The sequence below is a fragment of the Siniperca chuatsi genome, linkage group LG1 (assembly GCF_020085105.1).
Source record: "Siniperca chuatsi isolate FFG_IHB_CAS linkage group LG1, ASM2008510v1, whole genome shotgun sequence".
In the NCBI taxonomy this organism is placed as follows: Eukaryota; Metazoa; Chordata; class Actinopteri; order Centrarchiformes; family Sinipercidae; genus Siniperca; species Siniperca chuatsi.
In genome coordinates, this window is record NC_058042.1 from 29,688,763 (window position 1) to 29,707,318 (window position 18,556).

Genomic DNA, 18,556 nt, shown 5'->3' on the forward strand with positions numbered 1-18,556 from the left:
TAATGGACAGGAACAGAGCAGACAGCATGTTTGAAAACAGGGAATACAAGGGAGACTAAGAGTTAACTGGATGATATCTTGAGACCCTGCCTTCTTGATGCACTGCTTGAAAACACTGTTGGTTAATCAAACACCTTCTGACAATCTTCACACTTCAGAATGAGAAAGTCCACATTAATCTCAGCTGAGATCTACAGGGAGCAGAGGAAGGTTCCAGAGACCACAACACATTTTAGAACAGCTGTAATCCCTGACAAAAATAAATTGTGCACTGTAGGAAAAATAACCTGATCTGAACTATGGTAAGATGTGTAATGCTGTTGAAAAGCCACTCTAGCAACTTCAGCTGATGTCTGTACAGTGTGTTAAATAACCCTCTCGCACTAGGACTTTCATGATCATTTTTATTGTACTTTTTGGGTGGAGTGAGCATATTTTTTAAACATGAGATAAAACTCCGAAGAGGGGTGATGAGCCCCATCTTCAAAACAAGTGGTTCTGAGCATGGCTCTAGCTGCCACGCTGCTTTCCTACAACCAGGGAAGAAGCCACTAACTCACATCTCACTTTAAGATAAACTGGGGGTGTTAATCAATGGCTCAAAAGCTATTTGATTTGATTTAGTGGTTGGCGATTTGATTTAAGGAGGACTTTATGTTTTTTCCTTTTTTAATTCAATTAGATTTTCTAGGTCACACTTACACTGATTCAGTTATTATTAGTCAACATTTTATAACCATAAAAGGCCCTGCACACTCAAACAGGTGCTTTATTTTAATCGCCTGCGCCTCTTATTGCACCTCTATCTACGTTAAAGTCGGGCAGAGCTATCCTGGGAATTATGTGAGGTCACTAAACTCTATGTACTAATAAGAATAATAAAAGGTGTGAGCTGCCCTGTCCGAAAAGGTGCAATAAAGCTAACAAGAGATTGAGGGAGTTGTCAATCAAACAAAACAGTTTGTACATGCCCGTACACTCCAGAGAAGAGCCCTGATCAAGCAAAATAAGTAAAAACACCTGTGAGGGTGGACAATGGGTCTGAAGGGGCTTTAAATAATCACATTCTTCTGCATTTAATATCGTAACAGAATGACGGTTTGGTTATGTGGTTTTAATTTATACTATAATATGAACAGCCACATATCAGTCTTAGAAGACTTAGAACTATGCTGATTTAACAGTGTTGTCATAAACTTCTAAACAGATCGATATATTGCGTAGCTTTGTGCTGAAAAAAAAAAAAGTTAAACAAACAACACATTCTAAAATATGCCAAATGATATTAGCTAGACCAGGGTTGACCGCACATTTTAGTGTCATCAGCAGTAATAGTAGCAGTACATTCTCATACACACACACACACACACACTTTGGTTTGAAATAGGACACTTTGCATGGTCAAATAGGGTGACTAGACGTCCTGAAAAATTCGGGACAGTCCCGAATTACGAGCAGTTGTCCCGAATCCTGTCCTGTTTGTCCTGAAAATGAACCATTATAGTAATAGATAATACTAACAAGCTTAAACGAGAACTGTCAGTATGCTGTGAGAATCGACTTGACTTGAGACTTGAAGGCAAAAATGCTGAGGAGACCTGACTTGGTGGCACAGTCATATTGAAAAATGCTGCACAGATAGTATTAGTATTTTGGAGCGCTGCCAAATTGTCATGAATAAATAATAACATTAAAAAAAGCTGCTGCTGTCACCACAACAAAAAAAGACTAAATTCAAATGAGAGAACGCTATTATTAAATTATCAAATACATTAGCCAGGTAGATGAATCGTTTTTTTACTCTGAATCCGTGAACATATTCTGATCAAACCACTTATGTCGGCTATTTCCTGCCTTTAGTTATTAAAAAATGTCCTGTTTGTTTTTGTAAAATATGTAAGAGTAGGCTATTAGTGATGTGTTTTCACTTGTCTATTGCACTGATTAGACTATCATAAACAACAGATTGTTGATGTCATTCGACCTGTTTTAAACCAGATGACGGAGAGTGCAGCCACCTCAGCGGGAGGAATTTGGGATAAAAATATGTGTTTGTAAGATCCTACGGCTTAATGACAATCTCATCTGCTGAAAAGACGTTTAAAATGATTGTAACATACCTGTCACCTGTGCGTAATGGTTCATGTGTCTTGTAAACACAGCCAGCTGTGCTTCATGTCATCCTCAGAATCTGTAACTGATCTTCATAATATTAATAACTAATTATCAGAGTTAGAGTCTGATGTTAATCTAAATGATTCTATAGGCTGCATTTTAATCCTGACATTTAAAATTAAGCCACCCGTTTGAGTCATTGGTTCAGTTGTTTCAACATGAAAGTGTGAGTGACTGCCGTAAAATTGAACCGAACTAGGTATAATGTTAAACACAGAGTTAACTGAACTCAGGAATACTATTTATTTCCAGTGAGGTATTAGCTTTAGTGGCTTTATGAGGTAAACATTACTATTGCTGCTCTATAGGAACGATATGTAGTTAAGTTCAAAATATATATTACTTATAATGCTGTTCTGAATTGATTTTATGTAGCCTATTTTATGTAGGCCTATGTATTTTATATTTGATGTAACGGATAATGATTTACACACTGTTACATACAACACAGTCAATCAGTGACTTCCCCAACAGAAATAATACATTTTAGCATTGAGTTTTGACTTTCATGTGTTTTACTGTTCCTTGACACTGAATGTAATGTACTGCACTTGGCCACGACCCAACATGGCCACGTGACCACGCCCTCCCCCCAACTGCCCTGTCCCGAATTTCACCCATTCTCATCTGGTCACCCGATGGTCAAATATTTTGACAAGGAGTGATGTAATACCTACCATCTGGTACTTTTGATAGCTACCTGCTTAGTTTCTGTTCTAACATGTCACACAACTAGGCTGGGAATTATTGAGTACAGTCGGCTCTAGATTTGTGTTTTTGATTAAAAGGCGTATCACTGCATGTTTGAAGGGGGATAGGACATAACTACAGTCTAAGGAGGTGTTTATTATGGATAAAATGATATCAAGATAAAGAAAGCAGTATATTTAGTACCTGTTGCCTTGTTTGGTGAGCTCCAGCTCAGCCTCCACTCTCTTTATATCAGCAGTCAGGTTGGCTTTGTCCAAAGCCAGACTCCTATTCTCCTCCTGCAGGCTGGACAATCTGAAAAGCAACTTGTCCATCTCACTCTTATTCCTACTCTCCTGCTGCTCCAATTGCCTAAGAACCAAGAGCAGATTGTACAGCACATTATAATAAAACATCGGGTACAATTTTCGACAAAGTGTATCCCATCACTATATAATGTACCAACCTACAAAGATTTGTAGGATTTGCAGAGTTTTAATAATAATAATAATAACTAATATTACCTATTTTGAATAACTGATTAAGCAATTATAGCTATGATTCTGCTCTAGTTATTCATCACATGCCAGTGATCCCCCCTCTCTATTGCAATTAAAGGTGGGGTATGCGATTCTGGAGAAATCCAATACCATGACAAATACCATGATTTAGAGCGAACAACGACACAGCAAGTAATGTAACTAACATTTGCTAGGTTGTGGGTTAGCAAACTGTCGCTACAGTTGCTGCTACGAAGCTAACAGCCAGAGAGGACGAGACGGTTTCCCAGAGCCAGCAAACCAGCTCCAGACAGCGATACTCACAACTCTCCTGCTACTATAGCTAACATCACAACAACAGCATATCTTGGCAAACTAGAAAGTAAGCTGAGCGTCCACGGGCAAGTAATTGAACATTACCTGACACACAAATCATGGCTGGAATAGTTTTGCGTGGCTTGGTCCGAGCCACTTTGTTTATTTCCCATTTCCAGAGCCAGGGCCCTGTACAAACAGCGTTTTTTTTCAGCGCACACACTGAATGGACAGCTAGCGGACCGCGAGGAGATATTCGCTGAATTTGACAAAAAGACGTGTATTGGGTTAGAATGACATACCCCACCTTTAAAAATGCAATGCTTCAGGTACTACTCTTGTTTGCTCGTCTTGTTCTTGTTTTATCTGCTGCAAATCAATTGTAAACTGAATAAACTGAACTAAACTGAAATTAGGCAAACTCTTGGCAAACCTGTTGGAAAGAAGACGATTAGGAGGCCTGGCATTTGGCAATTCTGGATGAGAATATGAGAGAACTGTGCACCCTTTTCCTACGTACAGCAAGCGAGAATGTGTGTCACTAATATAAACTGTTCAATGTTCAGTTCTTCTCATTCTTGTTCGCATTTCACAAAAAAGAAAATAACTGTGTCCCAGTTCAGGAGCAGAAGTGTTGTGAATACTGATTAATTCATCTTACAGAAAATAAATATTTAATAAAATGAGACACTGTAGCGGTACCCTCTGAGTTTCCCAGCAATGCTGCAGTGTTCGTCCCAGGTGATGGCATCCTTCAGGCGGGCCTGCAGAATTTGTACCTCTCTCATATTTTTCTGCACCTCCCTCCTGCTCTCTTCCAGGTCCTCCTGCAAACGCTGCTTTTCCACCTCTAACAACATCAGCTGCTTAGTCACCTTGGAAACTACAAAGAGAGGGAAGACAGGGGGAAGAGAGGTGGAGAACTAAAATAGGAGTAATATAAACTGTAAAAATGATAGCAACATAGATAAGGATGCAAGGACACAGTGAAAGAGAATTATGCTAAAAATGTTCCTTTTAGTTTGGATTTCAAGATTTCCTCTTCATTAAATTTTTACACTGACGGCTCTATTTTCGTGGCAGTGCAATGACCATCACAGGCAGCTCTCTCCGACTGTTTGGTATTTTCCTGACCATTAAATTTGCTTTTCTCGCCCGTGTGGTATTTTGGCACCTAGCAAAGAGCGCATGGTGCACAGGTGGGGGGAGAGGCGCAAACAGGTGAGAGGTTCATTCAAATGAGGCAGCGCAAGATGAGTTGTTGGTATTTTGGAGGAAAATGTGTCCTAGACGTTAGGCTGAGAATAGACATCTCAGAACCACATCGGTTCACTCACTCAGCTGCCTCTTACAGTATCTGTTGTCCACAGCTGCTGTATACAGTATGAAAAGCTTCTCCTTCAGTTCATTGATAGATCTGCAACATCTGACTGGAGAAGTGCTGCGCCAGAGCACATTTTAAGATATGAAGTAACCATTTACAACTTGAAATACAGTAGAATTATGACTGAAATAGCATCAGATTGATGCAATCATATAAACTTCTTCACCAAACTATTCTTTATTATTTTCTTGTATCATCATTGTATTAATTAACTGTTAAAAACCCCCACACAATCTGCCTTTGGCTGCAGATTTGTGCTGCTTTGCACCATCCAGACAACAACATAATTTCACCACACCCTCCCATCTATATTCACCTTCACCCAGTCTGTTTGCACTTTGCACTGCTGCACACACATGAATATATGATGCTTGGAGACGCCCACACAGTCTGTTCCGCCCAAGACCTACCACTTTGCGTTTGTTGTGCTTGCGCAATTAAAATAGGCCCCCTAGCCTTCAGAATGTACCTTCAGAATGGTGTCTGCTGTGGCTGGCCTTGGCCTTAACATGCTGAGCCTTGAGCTGATCAATCAGAACCTGGTTCTCCTGCAAAACCAGGAAGGCCTGTTGTTGTAGTTGATGACTGTAGAGAGAAAGATGATAGAAAGAAAGAGAGAGAGCAATTACGTCTATACTAAGTTATCAGAACACAAAGCTGATATGGTAATATAATATGGCAACATGAATAGAGCATTTATCAGACAAAAAAAAAATCACCAGTGTGCGTTGTTGTAATTTGTACTGAATAGGTTGTGTACATTTTTACTTTAAAAGACAGTCTAAATGTATATGTACAAGTCAAAATCAAACACTGAATATTAATAATTTCTTATGATAGATATATATATATATATTTATAGTATCTTAACCTCTCTTTTTGCTGCCTCTACCTGCCTTATTGTTATTTCACTTGAATGTTTGACCTTCACTGTGCAGAATGATGTGTATGCAGAATTTGACACTAGAAGGCTGTTTTCACATTAATCTGCTGAAGGGGGAAAGTTTCTCTGTGCTCACGTTAAATCTTAGTTTAAGACGTGTATGTAGAGGCATGATTTTATGACATCACATCTAGTTTGGAAGCTAGTTGTGGTCTAATATGCAGCTTACATAAGTGTGATGTGAAAACTTGAAGCCTCCAGTGCACATACACTGAGAATGGATTGAAAGTAGTGATGGGGAAGATATAGGAGCACAGAAGAAAATGTAAAGGTTTTACCACGTTTATTTCACGTAATATGAACTTTAATAACACACCAAGAGACAGGCAAGCAGCAGTGCAGAAGAGAATAAAGTTGGTATTTAATTTTCAATACATCAGGGGAATGAGTGGTGACGGCCAAGCAAATGCTGACAGTGCTGAACCAATACATACACAGAGTATATTTCTTCTTACCAGTCCTTCTGGCTGACCCCTCCGATCTTTGCAATTTCATCATGGAGTCTCTCATTTTCTTTGATGACCTCCTCTACATGAACATGCAACCTCTTCACCTCTTCCTGTGGCAAGCAGAGAAAGACACATAAGGACCTCTGATTTCAAGGATGCAAGATAAGAGGTTTTAAATTGGAGACAGCAAAACAAAAAAGAAATCTTCTGCTCTACTACCACCCCTCTGCCAAGGATTAAAGATCCCCCTAGCGAGACAAAATCCTTGACAGCAACTATAGCTGGGCGCACCAGTTCTACAGGGCCCTGTACCATGAAGCGTGATTAGTGTGTTAGCCAGCTACCTTTGGGCTTAACTCAAGTTTTTCACTATCATGAAGCTGGCTCACCATGGCTATCCTGCTCCGCAGGAGGTCAACTACAGGGGATCTGACCAATCAGCTCACTGGAAAAACTGAGTCATCATTTCTACAGGATCCTGACATGGAGAAAAGTACAGACTTTACAATAGTACAAGTAATAAAGAGCAATCAATATTTGTATAGATCAGTAGAATCATTTTGCTGTTCCCGGCTTTCCATTTCCAATTAGCTTTTATGATTATAAATGCAACATTTCGGTCAGATAGACCTCATCAGGCATTAACTACTTTTCCTCTCCCCTCTCCTCTCCTCTCCTCTCTGCTTTGACAGCAGAAACAGTCTTACATCACTTTTGACTTTATAATATCCATCACCTATTCATTATAGTTTGATAGTTTGTTCATCATCAAACAAAAAAGAAAAGCAAAAAATACTTACTCTATACTAAACAAATAATTCCTACACTTATTTATATTACAGCCATAGCCTTACTTTTTAATATTTGGACATTTTTCTAGCGTTTCTACAGCTTCTTATTCTATTCTAGTTATGTGATTATATTGTATACACTTGAACTTCGTCGAAAATCACTTTCTGCTCTCATTATCACTGAATTAGCCTGCGGGTATCCAAGTTTTATCTCATCTCATATTAAGTACTCCACTCGTGGTTCTGATGATGTTTGTAATTAACAATGATGCCTCTTTCACATGAACATGCTCATAGCTGGATTGGAAAACCCAGAATTAACTACCGGTTATCCGGGATCACCAATGTTAGGCTCAGTGAAGCCAGGTAACCCAAAGAGAGCCAGACTAATTTGAACTTGCTTCGTGGTACAGGTCCCTGTTGGTGCTGTTGGTGGATTTGATTCTTCTCCCATCTTGGTGCCTATTTGTCTGATATCAGCACAAGAAGGCAGTGGGGGAAAAAAATAACATTTTTTTGTTTTTTGAAAGATCTCTAAAATAAAAAACAATAAGCTATGCACAAGAGCTATTATTTCACAGGTGACAGCATCCTCAACACACTTTGGGCTATTCTCTACCACAAAATGTCAAGAATTTCCAGCATTATTCAACAGTAAAATCATTACCGTTAGAACAAAATATACAGGCTTTGGGTTTTGCTACTACTGTCTGTATGCCTGCAGGTTTACCTCACCTCCCAGGCTCTCACTGTATTAAAAATCCATGTCATGTCATGTCCGTCATGTTCACCAGCAAGTGTATTGCAGGTTTTGATCCCATGCATTGCATACATCCAAGGCAGCACATTAGCAGTTTATGTCACTGATAACACAGCCCATGTAACATTCTCCTGAATGATGAGATGAAGGATGATTGGGGGGATAGTAAGAAGAAACTCACATACATGCATACAATCTCTCACACACACTTTACCTCAGTGGTTTGCAGAAGTGCATCTTTCTCATTCATCCTGTCTTCATAGGCCAGCAGCAGAGGAGATAAATACTTCATGTCCAGCTACAAAGAACGAAAAAGAGAAAAGCCATGAAACGATGTCTCTACTGGGGCTCTCAATGACATCACAAGTGTTCTATTGTATCTAAAAATGACTAAAAATCACTAGAATTCTACTATACATGTCAACGACATCACTATAGTTTTAGTGTAGCTCTGAATGATATCACTACAGTTCTACTGTAGCTCAGAATGCCATCACTAGACTTCTACTTTAGCTCACAATGACATCACTAGTGTTCTACTGTACTGTAGATCACAATGGAATCACCAGATTTGTGCTGTAGTTCACAGTAACATCACCTAAGTTCTACTGTAGCTCTCACTGGCACTGGCATAAAGAGAGAAAATTATGAAATCACCAGTGTTCTACTGTGGTTCTCAATGACATCAATAGTGTTCTACTGCAGCTCTCAATTAAATCATTCGAATTCTATTGTAGTTCACAATGTCATCACTAGATTTCTACAGTAACTGACAAGGTCATCACTAGAGTTATACTGTAGCTCTCAATAACATCACTACAGTTCTACTTTACTGGACTGTATTGTAGATCACAATGGGATCACCAGATGTCTACTATAGCTCTCAGTGACATCACTTGAGTTCTATTGTGGCTCACAGTAACATAACTAGATTTCTACTGTAGTAGTCCTGAATAAAATCACTTGAGTTACTGTACCTACCAATGTCATAAAGAGAGTTCTGACATCACCAAGTGTTCTACTGTGGCTCCCAATGATATCACTATAGTTCTACTGTAGCTCTCAACAAAATCACTAGAGTTTTACCTTATCTCAAAATGCCATCACTAGGATTCTACTGTAGCTCACAGCGATCACTTGAGTTTTACTGTAGCTCACAATGACATCACTACATTTCTACTGTAGCTCTCAATTACATCACTAGAGTTCTACTGGAGGTGTCAATGACATCACTAGATTTATACTGTACCTGACAATTACATCACAAGTTTTCATGTAGCTTTCAGTGAAAACACTAGAATTCTACTGACTTAGTCACTGTAATCACTAGAGTTAAATTGTAGCTATCAATAAATCAATAGTGTTCTACTGTAGCTCACAATTACATCACTAGAGTTCCAAAGTAGAGCTCAGTGATATCACTTGAGTTCTACTGTAGCTCTTGTTAACATCACTAGAGTTCTACTGCACCCCACAATGACATCAGTTGTGTTCTACTGCTGCTCACATTGACAACACTAGTGCTCTACTGTAGCTTACATTTAAAGTAGCTCTCAGTGACATCACAAGAGTTCTACTGCAGCTCACAATGACATCACTGGAGTTCTACTATAGATCTCATCTCAGTAACATCACTTAAATTCTACTGTAGCTCACAATGGAATCACCACATTTCTACTGTAGCACTCAGTGACATCACCAGTGTTTTACTCTTGCTCCCATTGACATAACTAGTGTTCTAAAGTAGCTCTCAGTGACATCACTAGAATTACACTGTTCCTCACAATAACAACTCTAGTGTTGTACTGTAGCTACCAGTGACATCACTACAGTTCTATTGCAGCTCACTATTACATCCCTAGAGTTCTCCTGTAGCAAAGAGTGACATCACTAGGCATCTACTGTATTTTACAATGACATGACTAGAGTTCTGCTGTAGCTCTCAATGTCATCGCTAGTGTTCTACTGTACCTCTCAGTGACTTTACTAGTGTACTACTGTAGCTCTTAATGACATCACTAGAGTTTTACTGTATCACACAATGTCATCACTAGAGTTATGAAATTACAATTGTTTCACTGCAGTTCAAAATGACATCACACAAAATGAGTAGTACTGTACATGTAATCCTTTTACAGCCCACTAGTCACAGTGGGTGGTAAATCTGAACCATACCAGGTGCAAACGGCCATATTTTCCTGATCTATTCAGCAGATGTGCGGTCATTGTGGACAGCTAGTGAACAACCTGGCATTCTGATTTGGTCATTTGAGAGATAAAGCACACTCCCTTCCTTGTGCAAAATTTTAGTAAACCTGGGCCTGAGCAGACTGCTTATGTGCCAACAGACTGAGCATGTATGATTTCACATGTTAAATCCATTTAATGAGGCAGAGATGGAAAAGACCAGCCACATTCATCTGCTGACCAACCGTTTTAACTTAAATGAGATTATCATTCAGCCGTATTAAAATGATGTCTTGTCATGGTGTGAAGACATAGCATTAGCTATTAGATGTAGCTATGATTAAAACCACATAGACCAGCTTTCTTCTGCAGTGTAAAACACATAACCCAGAATGGACAGACAGACACAGACATGAACAATAAACTTCTTTAGTGCAACAAATCAAATGGAAGGACAGAAAAAAAGAAAACCATATTTCTCTCAGCTGGGTTCTGCTTCAAAGGCGGATTTCTATCTTAAAGGCTTAGTTACAAAGAAATGTTCTTTCAGAGCTAAAGCTGTGACAACAAAGTGATGTACTGGTAATATATTCTGTTTAAAGGCTGATTAAATCAGACTAACGGGGGAGGTGATGCAAGGATTACAGTGCAGAATAAAACAGACTGAAATTCCTCCTGTTGGTGAACAGAGGAGAGGAGGGGAGGACTATAGAACACATACACCTGTTTTCATTTATTCTGGCAATTTAAGCTGGAGTGAGACAGGTCAGAGAAAGGTCCCTGGTACAATTCCCTGACAGTAGGGTCTCTTCTACAGGTAAGCTTTTTAAGGTTGGCTACATTAGCCTTGTAAAAAAAATTCTCCCATAACTATTTCAGGGGGGCTACAATCAGGTTACAGGAGGATTGAGATTCAGGAATGTGTTTCAAACATAAGAACTTCAGCAATACACAAGATACTACTCAAAAAGCAGAGGTGTTATATTGTCGTACCTCCTGTTTGGACAATGGTCTGAAGCGGGTTTGATAGCGGCTTAGCTCCACATTCAGACGGTGAACTGTACATTTGAGGGCGTCATTTTCATCCACCAGCTCCTGAGCATGTTGCCTCAAATTCTGTAGCTCTGCCTGGCTGCCTGTAAGCACAGGACATCAGGTTATAAATATTTTTGAGACATTAAATAATGTTCTTATTCAGAATACCATGATAGTTAAATAGGAAATCAATAAACAAATGTCAAAGTCAAGGGCTTAGTGGCCTTACAATATTCAATACAATAGCCATACTCATTACTGAAGTTTCAGGAGGAAGGAACTAAAGAAGACTATAGTATATTGTAGAATGGCCTAGTGAGGTCTTTTTTCAATATGGGTTTGACTCTCCATGTGGTCTGCTGGCTGTCCCTGAACCTCAACCTGAGAGAGGAAAACAGAATTTCACCCTTGCGGAATAATTAAGAGTACATAATCAATGCTTCACTAGCAGAGAATGGCAGTAGAACTCCAGTACTTTTCCATGCTGCTTCTTCCTGCCCAGCAGGAGGTCAGAGTCTCTAACCACCAAGCCAACCTGCTACCCATTTAAACTGCCAATTTTCCATCCTCATGTTGTGACTCACTGCTTTTATTCCCTCTCTGTCTTTCTCGTTTCCTTCATCTCTTTTCCCCCTGTTACTCCTTCTTTCACTCTATTGATTCTCTTTTTGATTCTCTCTTATCCCCTCATTCTCTTATATCTCCAGTGACTCCTCCACTCTACCTGCAGATGACCTCAGGTTTGAGGAGGCTTGGCTGTGACTGATCTCCTGTTCCAGCCGTTGCAGTCTCTCCTCCAGTAGCTTTTGTTCATCTACCATCCTTGTGTTCTTCTCTGGCAGGGCCTGCACTACCTCACTCTGCACCTCGCTCTGCACTTCACTGTACACCTTGCTGGGCTCTGGAGACAGCTGGTGGGGGTGTTTTGGGTTTTTGGCTTGGCTGGGTTGGCTGGGATGGTCGGTGGTTTGGATGGGTAGAGCGGCTGAAAGAGCGAATGCAAATACTTTTTTAAAAAGGAGAAAATGTACTGTATTCCTGAAATAAATGTAGTTTCAATACATAATACTTATGGGTATAAGCAAGTATCTCAGAAATTAATTTCTTGAACTGTTATATATTAAATAAGTAAATTGACAGTCACTTGGGCAATCTCTTGGACTATATTAAGTGACTAAAACTAACAACTGTATTAGAATACAAACAGGAATACAAGCATCACAAGAACAAAGTGGAAGGAAGAAAGGAATAAGGAAAAGAGCAAGGTAGCATGTTGCAATTTGTCCTTAATTGCTACTAATGGCTTTCTCATTTCAGATGAGAAATCTTGTAGCACAAAAGCTCATAGAAACGTAGCATGCAGAGCACCCTAGAAATAACATTCAACAATATACATGCCTGCATTTTAAGGAGCATGTTGCATTTGACCTTAAGTGCTGCTGAAGACCTTCGCATTTGGGGCTTTAAACTATGGAGATGCCCTCAAATGGGCATAGAACATAATACATGCTTGCTGCTACAGTAAGTACAACTGAATGTACCTTGCTTATACTACAAGTTGTTTATGCATACCTTAGTTTGGCGAAAAGATAGGTGTCATGAAAACATGACAAAGGGTAAAGTACTACAGATACAGACTATAGTTCCAATCAGAAAATATTGGTCTGCCATGACATCTTTAGCACAGAGAGAGGGCAGCACGAGCAGTCTACAGCAGTGTGCAGCAGAGAGCAATGTAACCAATCAACAGTGACATAAGGTAGGTAGAAAATGATCACACAGTATGTAATGGCTGATTGTTTAGTATGCATTATATGTTTATTTTGCCTGATCTAAAGCAAACCTTGTTTTTTACTGATATACTGTGATACTGATATCTAGTGAGTGGACTGATGAAGGCTAGGTCTGCAGCTGTCTGTATGGAGAAGCAAAGTGGATTGGCTCTTTTATGTTCAATGTACAGAGTGGGGAACTACATAAATCAAGTTATTATTTATCAAGTATTCAGCAAAAGAAAAGTCAAAATGACAAGCAGACACACAGCAGGCTACTTTAGGACTTACACCTACATGGCACATCTCCTCTTCGTCTTCCAGGGCTCTTTGTGAAAGAGGCTTTCTTCTTGGAAGCATCACAGCTGGCTTCAGGATACTTGACATTGGTTTCCTCAGTGAAATCTGAGAGATAAGAAAAATTATACCATTATAATAAATTATATCATTAAATGAATACAATTGCAGAAGTTGTACTGGGTCCTGTGTGCTTTATTACATAACTCAATTTTACCATGAACTGCATATTGTTCTGTAAAAGTGACTTTCTCCATAGCTTAAATGTGTTACTTTACAACGTGGCCAGCCTGTATGCAGCATACACTATTAGGGACACATAAAACATTTTAATTTAGTATCGCCAAAAGCCTGAGGCCAGCTCTGGTAATAACAACTATAGTGAGGCTTTCAATTTAGCTCTAATGATGTAAGGCTACATTATGGCTGTTACAAAACTAAATGTTGGTTGAATAAGAGCTGTATCTTCTTCCTTCGCTAAAGGCTGAGGAGTCATATGTGGTGCAAATACTGTACTGGCTGTGTTGAGGCTGAGTTCCTACAATCTCGGGATCAGCACTGAAAACTTACTAACAAAAAACATAAATGGAAACTCACAGTCTAACTAGTAAATACTCCAAAATTAAATTGTCAAATGTATAAAAAAAATTCTAGGCTTTTGAGTAATTTCTTATCTATTCCAAGAAGGCTCATTGGAAATCTACAGTATGTAGATATTGACAACTTAAGTTGTTTTACTGGGCTGTACAATATGTTGGCTAACTCTTAAATAAACAGCAATCTAAGGTAAATTTTCTATGGATTGCTAAATTACAGTGTATTCAGCATTTTGTCCTATTTAAAGATTAGGTTATTTTGCCACCCCTGACTTTGATTACGAGTTAGTTACTACTGTGTTCATATGCTTGTGTACTACCTGCCAATACCAGTGTCCACCCATCTCCCATTGGTGTGAAGTCAGTACCTGGAGAAGGCACTCTTCTGCCAGCCATCTGAGTCGGCTGGGGTGTACTGGTCTGGGAGACAGACAGGCAAAACAAACACACAGGCAGTCAGAGAGATAAGTCTTTTCAAAAAGATTTCCAGAGCCCCGCTGCCTGGATCCCTTTTGTGCAAGGCTATTTCAGAGACCACTGTGTTTATGGCCATTGTCAGAATGCAGACAATACGATCTTGTGAGTGCCTTTATTGGTGCAAATCTTCAGAGACACATTAAAGCAATGTGAATGAGTCACACTTATGAGTTCAGTGTAGGGAAGACTCGCAGTTGAAACAGAAGAGGAAGAAAGAAGCAAAGAAAGAATGAAATACATACATGTGGAAGACTGAGGAATGTCAGCTGCTCTGTAACAAACTATAACCTGTTTATTTCTACAATTATAAGTCTAATGGCTAGAGGCACAACAATCACATAATTAGAGAAGAAACTATATTCACGTACACCTAGCTAAAATGAATGCAGTCTAATACAACAGCGTGTATTCGCAATCAAGTACGGTACAGTGAATTTCTCACACTAACTCACATCCTCACCCTGAATGATAAAGAGGGTAGCTGATGAATGTGGCTGTCCGGTAGATTTATGAGGGTATAGCCTGATGTTATGTTATGTTATGTTATGTTATGGATCACATTTGTATGGGAGTACATCATTATGTTAAAATACACTACACAGGCTACAAGACTAGGTGCTCACTTTAGATTATGGTACATAGAATAGAAACATCATGTCCTGTGTGTCGCTAAAATATTTTCAGCTAACTTTAACTGGTGGCTGTTGTGAATAAAGTAGCAGGCAGCAAGACTCTGTGATAGCCTGGAAAGACAACTGACAGGGGAAAATGGAGCCCATTGGGACAACTATAGGTTAACAACCCATTGTAGCAGTATACAGGACAAGAACATGAATAGAACGATATCCCAATAGTCAGTGAGAGCAGACTCAGTCAGTGACCATTACAGAGTCAGTTTTCAATGCAACTTACAGGGTTAGAATAAGGCCAAATTGTCACCACTTGAATTTCTGGAGCATCAGAGGCAAATGCTGCAAAATTATGTTAGGTGGCAAGGGGAGAAGTCTCAGCAAATAAATTAATTATATGCCATATGTAGTAAACCTGTAATGGCGCAGAAAAAACTGCTTTGATACAGAGGACCAATAGCCATAAGTATTGATTCTGGAACACTGAAAGGATATCTCAACACTGCAAGCCAAGTCCTTAAAAATTACTACTGAGCTGAATCAAAACCTGTGACAGTTTTAGCAAAACCTATACAGATCACTTCTCTACAATACAAGACTCAATAGATTTACATTACCTTTAGTCTGTGTACAACTGTGCCTCCCAGTGGATCATACTGGTATCACAATACCCATATCTTAAACTGAACCACTTATAAAAAATATTTGAGAGAAAATAGTTGTCCTCCCTCAACACACACATTCAAAATACACCTTTTTTTCAAAGCAGATTTTCTGACTTGTCATAGCAGGAAAAGGCCATTCCAGTGTACACACGGGGCCCTGGAACTGGCTCACCTAAATGTAATGCATATCGTTATTAAGGTAATGAATTCTCAAAATCTCTGTCATAAAACGGGTCTATTGGCTCTAGTCCTCTGTTGGCCACTAAGCAACTCCAGTTGGATGTTAACTAGTTTGCTAAAAAGCTCTTTCACAGCAGTTATTTATGGTGGGAAGAATGTTTCTCATTTGCTTTCAATGGCAACATTTTTTCAATTGGGATTATAAAACACCAACACCCTAGTCAGAGACTCATTTACACATAACAATGACATCTTCCTGTAGAATCTCACCTTAGGTTTTAGCGGCAGGGCATAGACAGGTTCTGTGATTGAACAATTCTCCTGTCTGTCCAGAGTCTGGTAAACATGTTCTTCCCTGTCCTCTTCATTCTCCACCTCCTTTTCCTTGTCTTCCAACTCCTCCTCTGAGTGGTCAGGGGAGGACAGGCGTGGCCGGCTAGCCAAGTCTTCTGACCATCTGTCTCTGAGGAAGGTAAGAAAGTAATATCTCAAAGTAACAGGGGGGAAAAGTTATCTGTATCTTATTTATTAATATTATCTTAGGAGGGAAAACCTACAACCTACTTAACTTCTGCAGTAGACCTTTTACACAGCAGACATTTTGACTTTGACTTAGTAGTAGAAAAAGCACAGGTGTTACTAATAACAGTAACAATGGGTCCGTTGTATTCAAGTGTCCCAGTAAGCCATGACAGTGGGTCCGCTCCATTTCAGTGCGCCAGTGCGCAGCTTAACACCTGACGGCGAGGGCTGGGAAAACGGTTTAAATGGAGTGTAATCTGTCAGCCAGCAGCAGCAACCAGATTATTGTCAGCTGCCAAAACAAACAACAATGTCGGCCTACAGGGTTAAAGCCATGGTAGCTTTCCTAGTTGACAAATAATTGCCAGCATGGACAGCAATGTTCACTGCATGCATCAATTCTCTGTCTTATCAATCTCCCTTCACCTGTTCATATTTGTATGGGCCATGTGGTCTAGGTAGCGTATACACTGCTTTCGCCGCTTGAATTGAGCTAGGCGTCTGGCGTATGCACCGGCTAAGACGCCTCTTAACTGGTGTGCCAACTCGGCGCACCACAGGCGTACGCTGGCGTGGTTATGGTGTGTGTGCCAGCATGCACAATACAAGGACCCTGAAACCAAAACAGCTAAATGGAATTCAGCCATCATTAATTTCATTATTTACACCCGTGCTTTTCCTACTGTGCGTTGTCAATATGTCTTCTTTGAAAAAAGCCTACTTGGAAAAGTCTCACTACAAGATTAGATGGCCTCTTGAGATAGATATTCTCTGTCTGAAAATTCTGTGTCCTGTAGCACCATGGTACACATTCATGAAAACAAATGATTGAAATCAGATATAGTTTAAATATATAGAGACAAACCTAAAATAAAATCTTTTTGTATAAAAACGGTTTTATTTATACATTTTTCTAGGTCACATGTAGAATAATTTGTCACAAAAGTTGGGGTAGTACTGGTGTATTTGCCAGAGGGAGTTTACCTGGTGTAAAGTGCTCTGCTGATGTTTGGTTCAGATATGAAGGACTCTGATTGGCCACTCTCAGAGAAAGACCTCGGCCAGGCAGGGGGGATGGCCCATGTCTGTCCAGTGAGCGAAGAAGACAAGATGGCTGCTGCTAGGGCCGATCTGTAGATTTATAGACGTAATTCATATAGGAGAGACGGACACTTCGTGTAATATAAGCATAAGAAATGCATGATGCTAATCACATAAAATTTTCAAGTCATAGTTTAGTATTTCTAATGTTGATATTGATGTGATACACTGTTAGAAAAGGGAGCATCTCCCTCCCTAAATGGGTTTGATAGCATTGTTTTACACCCATCATCTGGATATACGGTTGACCCTGCAGTCAGTGTTTACCATTTCCCCTGCCTCAACTAACCCTTGGTTTTTATAGCACTAAAATAACCCTTCAAACCAGATACAGTATGTTGAGCAATCAAAAAGGAAAAAAAAAACATACTCTATAATAAGGTTAGTGGTGAAGAAAGAAAAATGTATGATGAGAATTAGTGAAGAATAATTCAATAATGGTAACAGTCTTCTGAATTGCAGTGATTATGACAGTGAACGCGAGACATGGAAGTACATTTTTGGGAAATGTAGAGGCATCAACTTGAGCAAACAATCTGTTATAATCTAGCAACAAGATGTTACTGAGGTAACTTACCCCTGAAAGACACTGCACTGTGGGGGATAAAGGGGAAAGAAGAAGTTGTGTTTCCTCTGAAACTTACAAACGGGCGCAGGCCAAACATTACAAAATAGTGGTTTAATAGAAAACAGCGTCAGAGGAAACGCAGCAAAATGAAAGGATGTTGGAGGTTGGAGGTGATGGCAAGTGTTAGGTACCTGGGTCTCTCAGGTGAGGGGTTTGGGCTGCGTGGGGGCGGGGTACGAGGCACAGCAGGCTTGGGAGCAATGGAGGCAGCAGGGATCAAACCATGAGCTATATGCTTCTACACAACACACACAGAGGAAGGTTAGCATCACATAGACATAAAACACATCACCACACACAGAGGAAATATAGGTGGAAGGTGAAGGGTAGAAAGGATGATTACAGAATCACAACATGACCACTTGATCAACGAGACAGCAAAGTGTTGAAGTGTTCAAACAACAGCTCGTTACAGCAGGGGACTTTTTCGTTAACGTTACTGTTTATTGGCCACCACAAA

The 18,556-nt window shown here is 39.7% G+C and overlaps 1 protein-coding gene across 7 annotated transcripts in view; it reads right to left on the reverse strand.

The window, feature by feature from the left end:
• cep89 (centrosomal protein 89) overlaps positions 1-18,556 on the reverse strand; it is a 55,877-nt gene that overhangs the window by 36,660 nt on the left and 661 nt on the right. For 4 of the 7 annotated variants that reach the window (XM_044199642.1, XM_044199674.1, XM_044199689.1 and 1 more), the window contains exons 2-13: positions 18,228-18,334; positions 17,352-17,498; positions 16,116-16,308; positions 14,215-14,314; positions 13,293-13,406; positions 11,954-12,214; positions 11,188-11,330; positions 8,222-8,305; positions 6,463-6,566; positions 5,534-5,649; positions 4,383-4,563; positions 3,070-3,237 (exon numbers count right to left, since the gene is read on the reverse strand). In XM_044199642.1, the coding sequence (XP_044055577.1) occupies positions 3,070-3,237; positions 4,383-4,563; positions 5,534-5,649; positions 6,463-6,566; positions 8,222-8,305; positions 11,188-11,330; positions 11,954-12,214; positions 13,293-13,406; positions 14,215-14,314; positions 16,116-16,308; positions 17,352-17,498; positions 18,228-18,334 (1,718 nt within the window). The remainder of the gene's footprint in view (positions 1-3,069; positions 3,238-4,382; positions 4,564-5,533; positions 5,650-6,462; positions 6,567-8,221; positions 8,306-11,187; positions 11,331-11,953; positions 12,215-13,292; positions 13,407-14,214; positions 14,315-16,115; positions 16,309-17,351; positions 17,499-18,227; positions 18,335-18,556) is intronic. The other 3 variants (XM_044199656.1, XM_044199667.1, XM_044199651.1) reach the window with 3 other exon arrangements.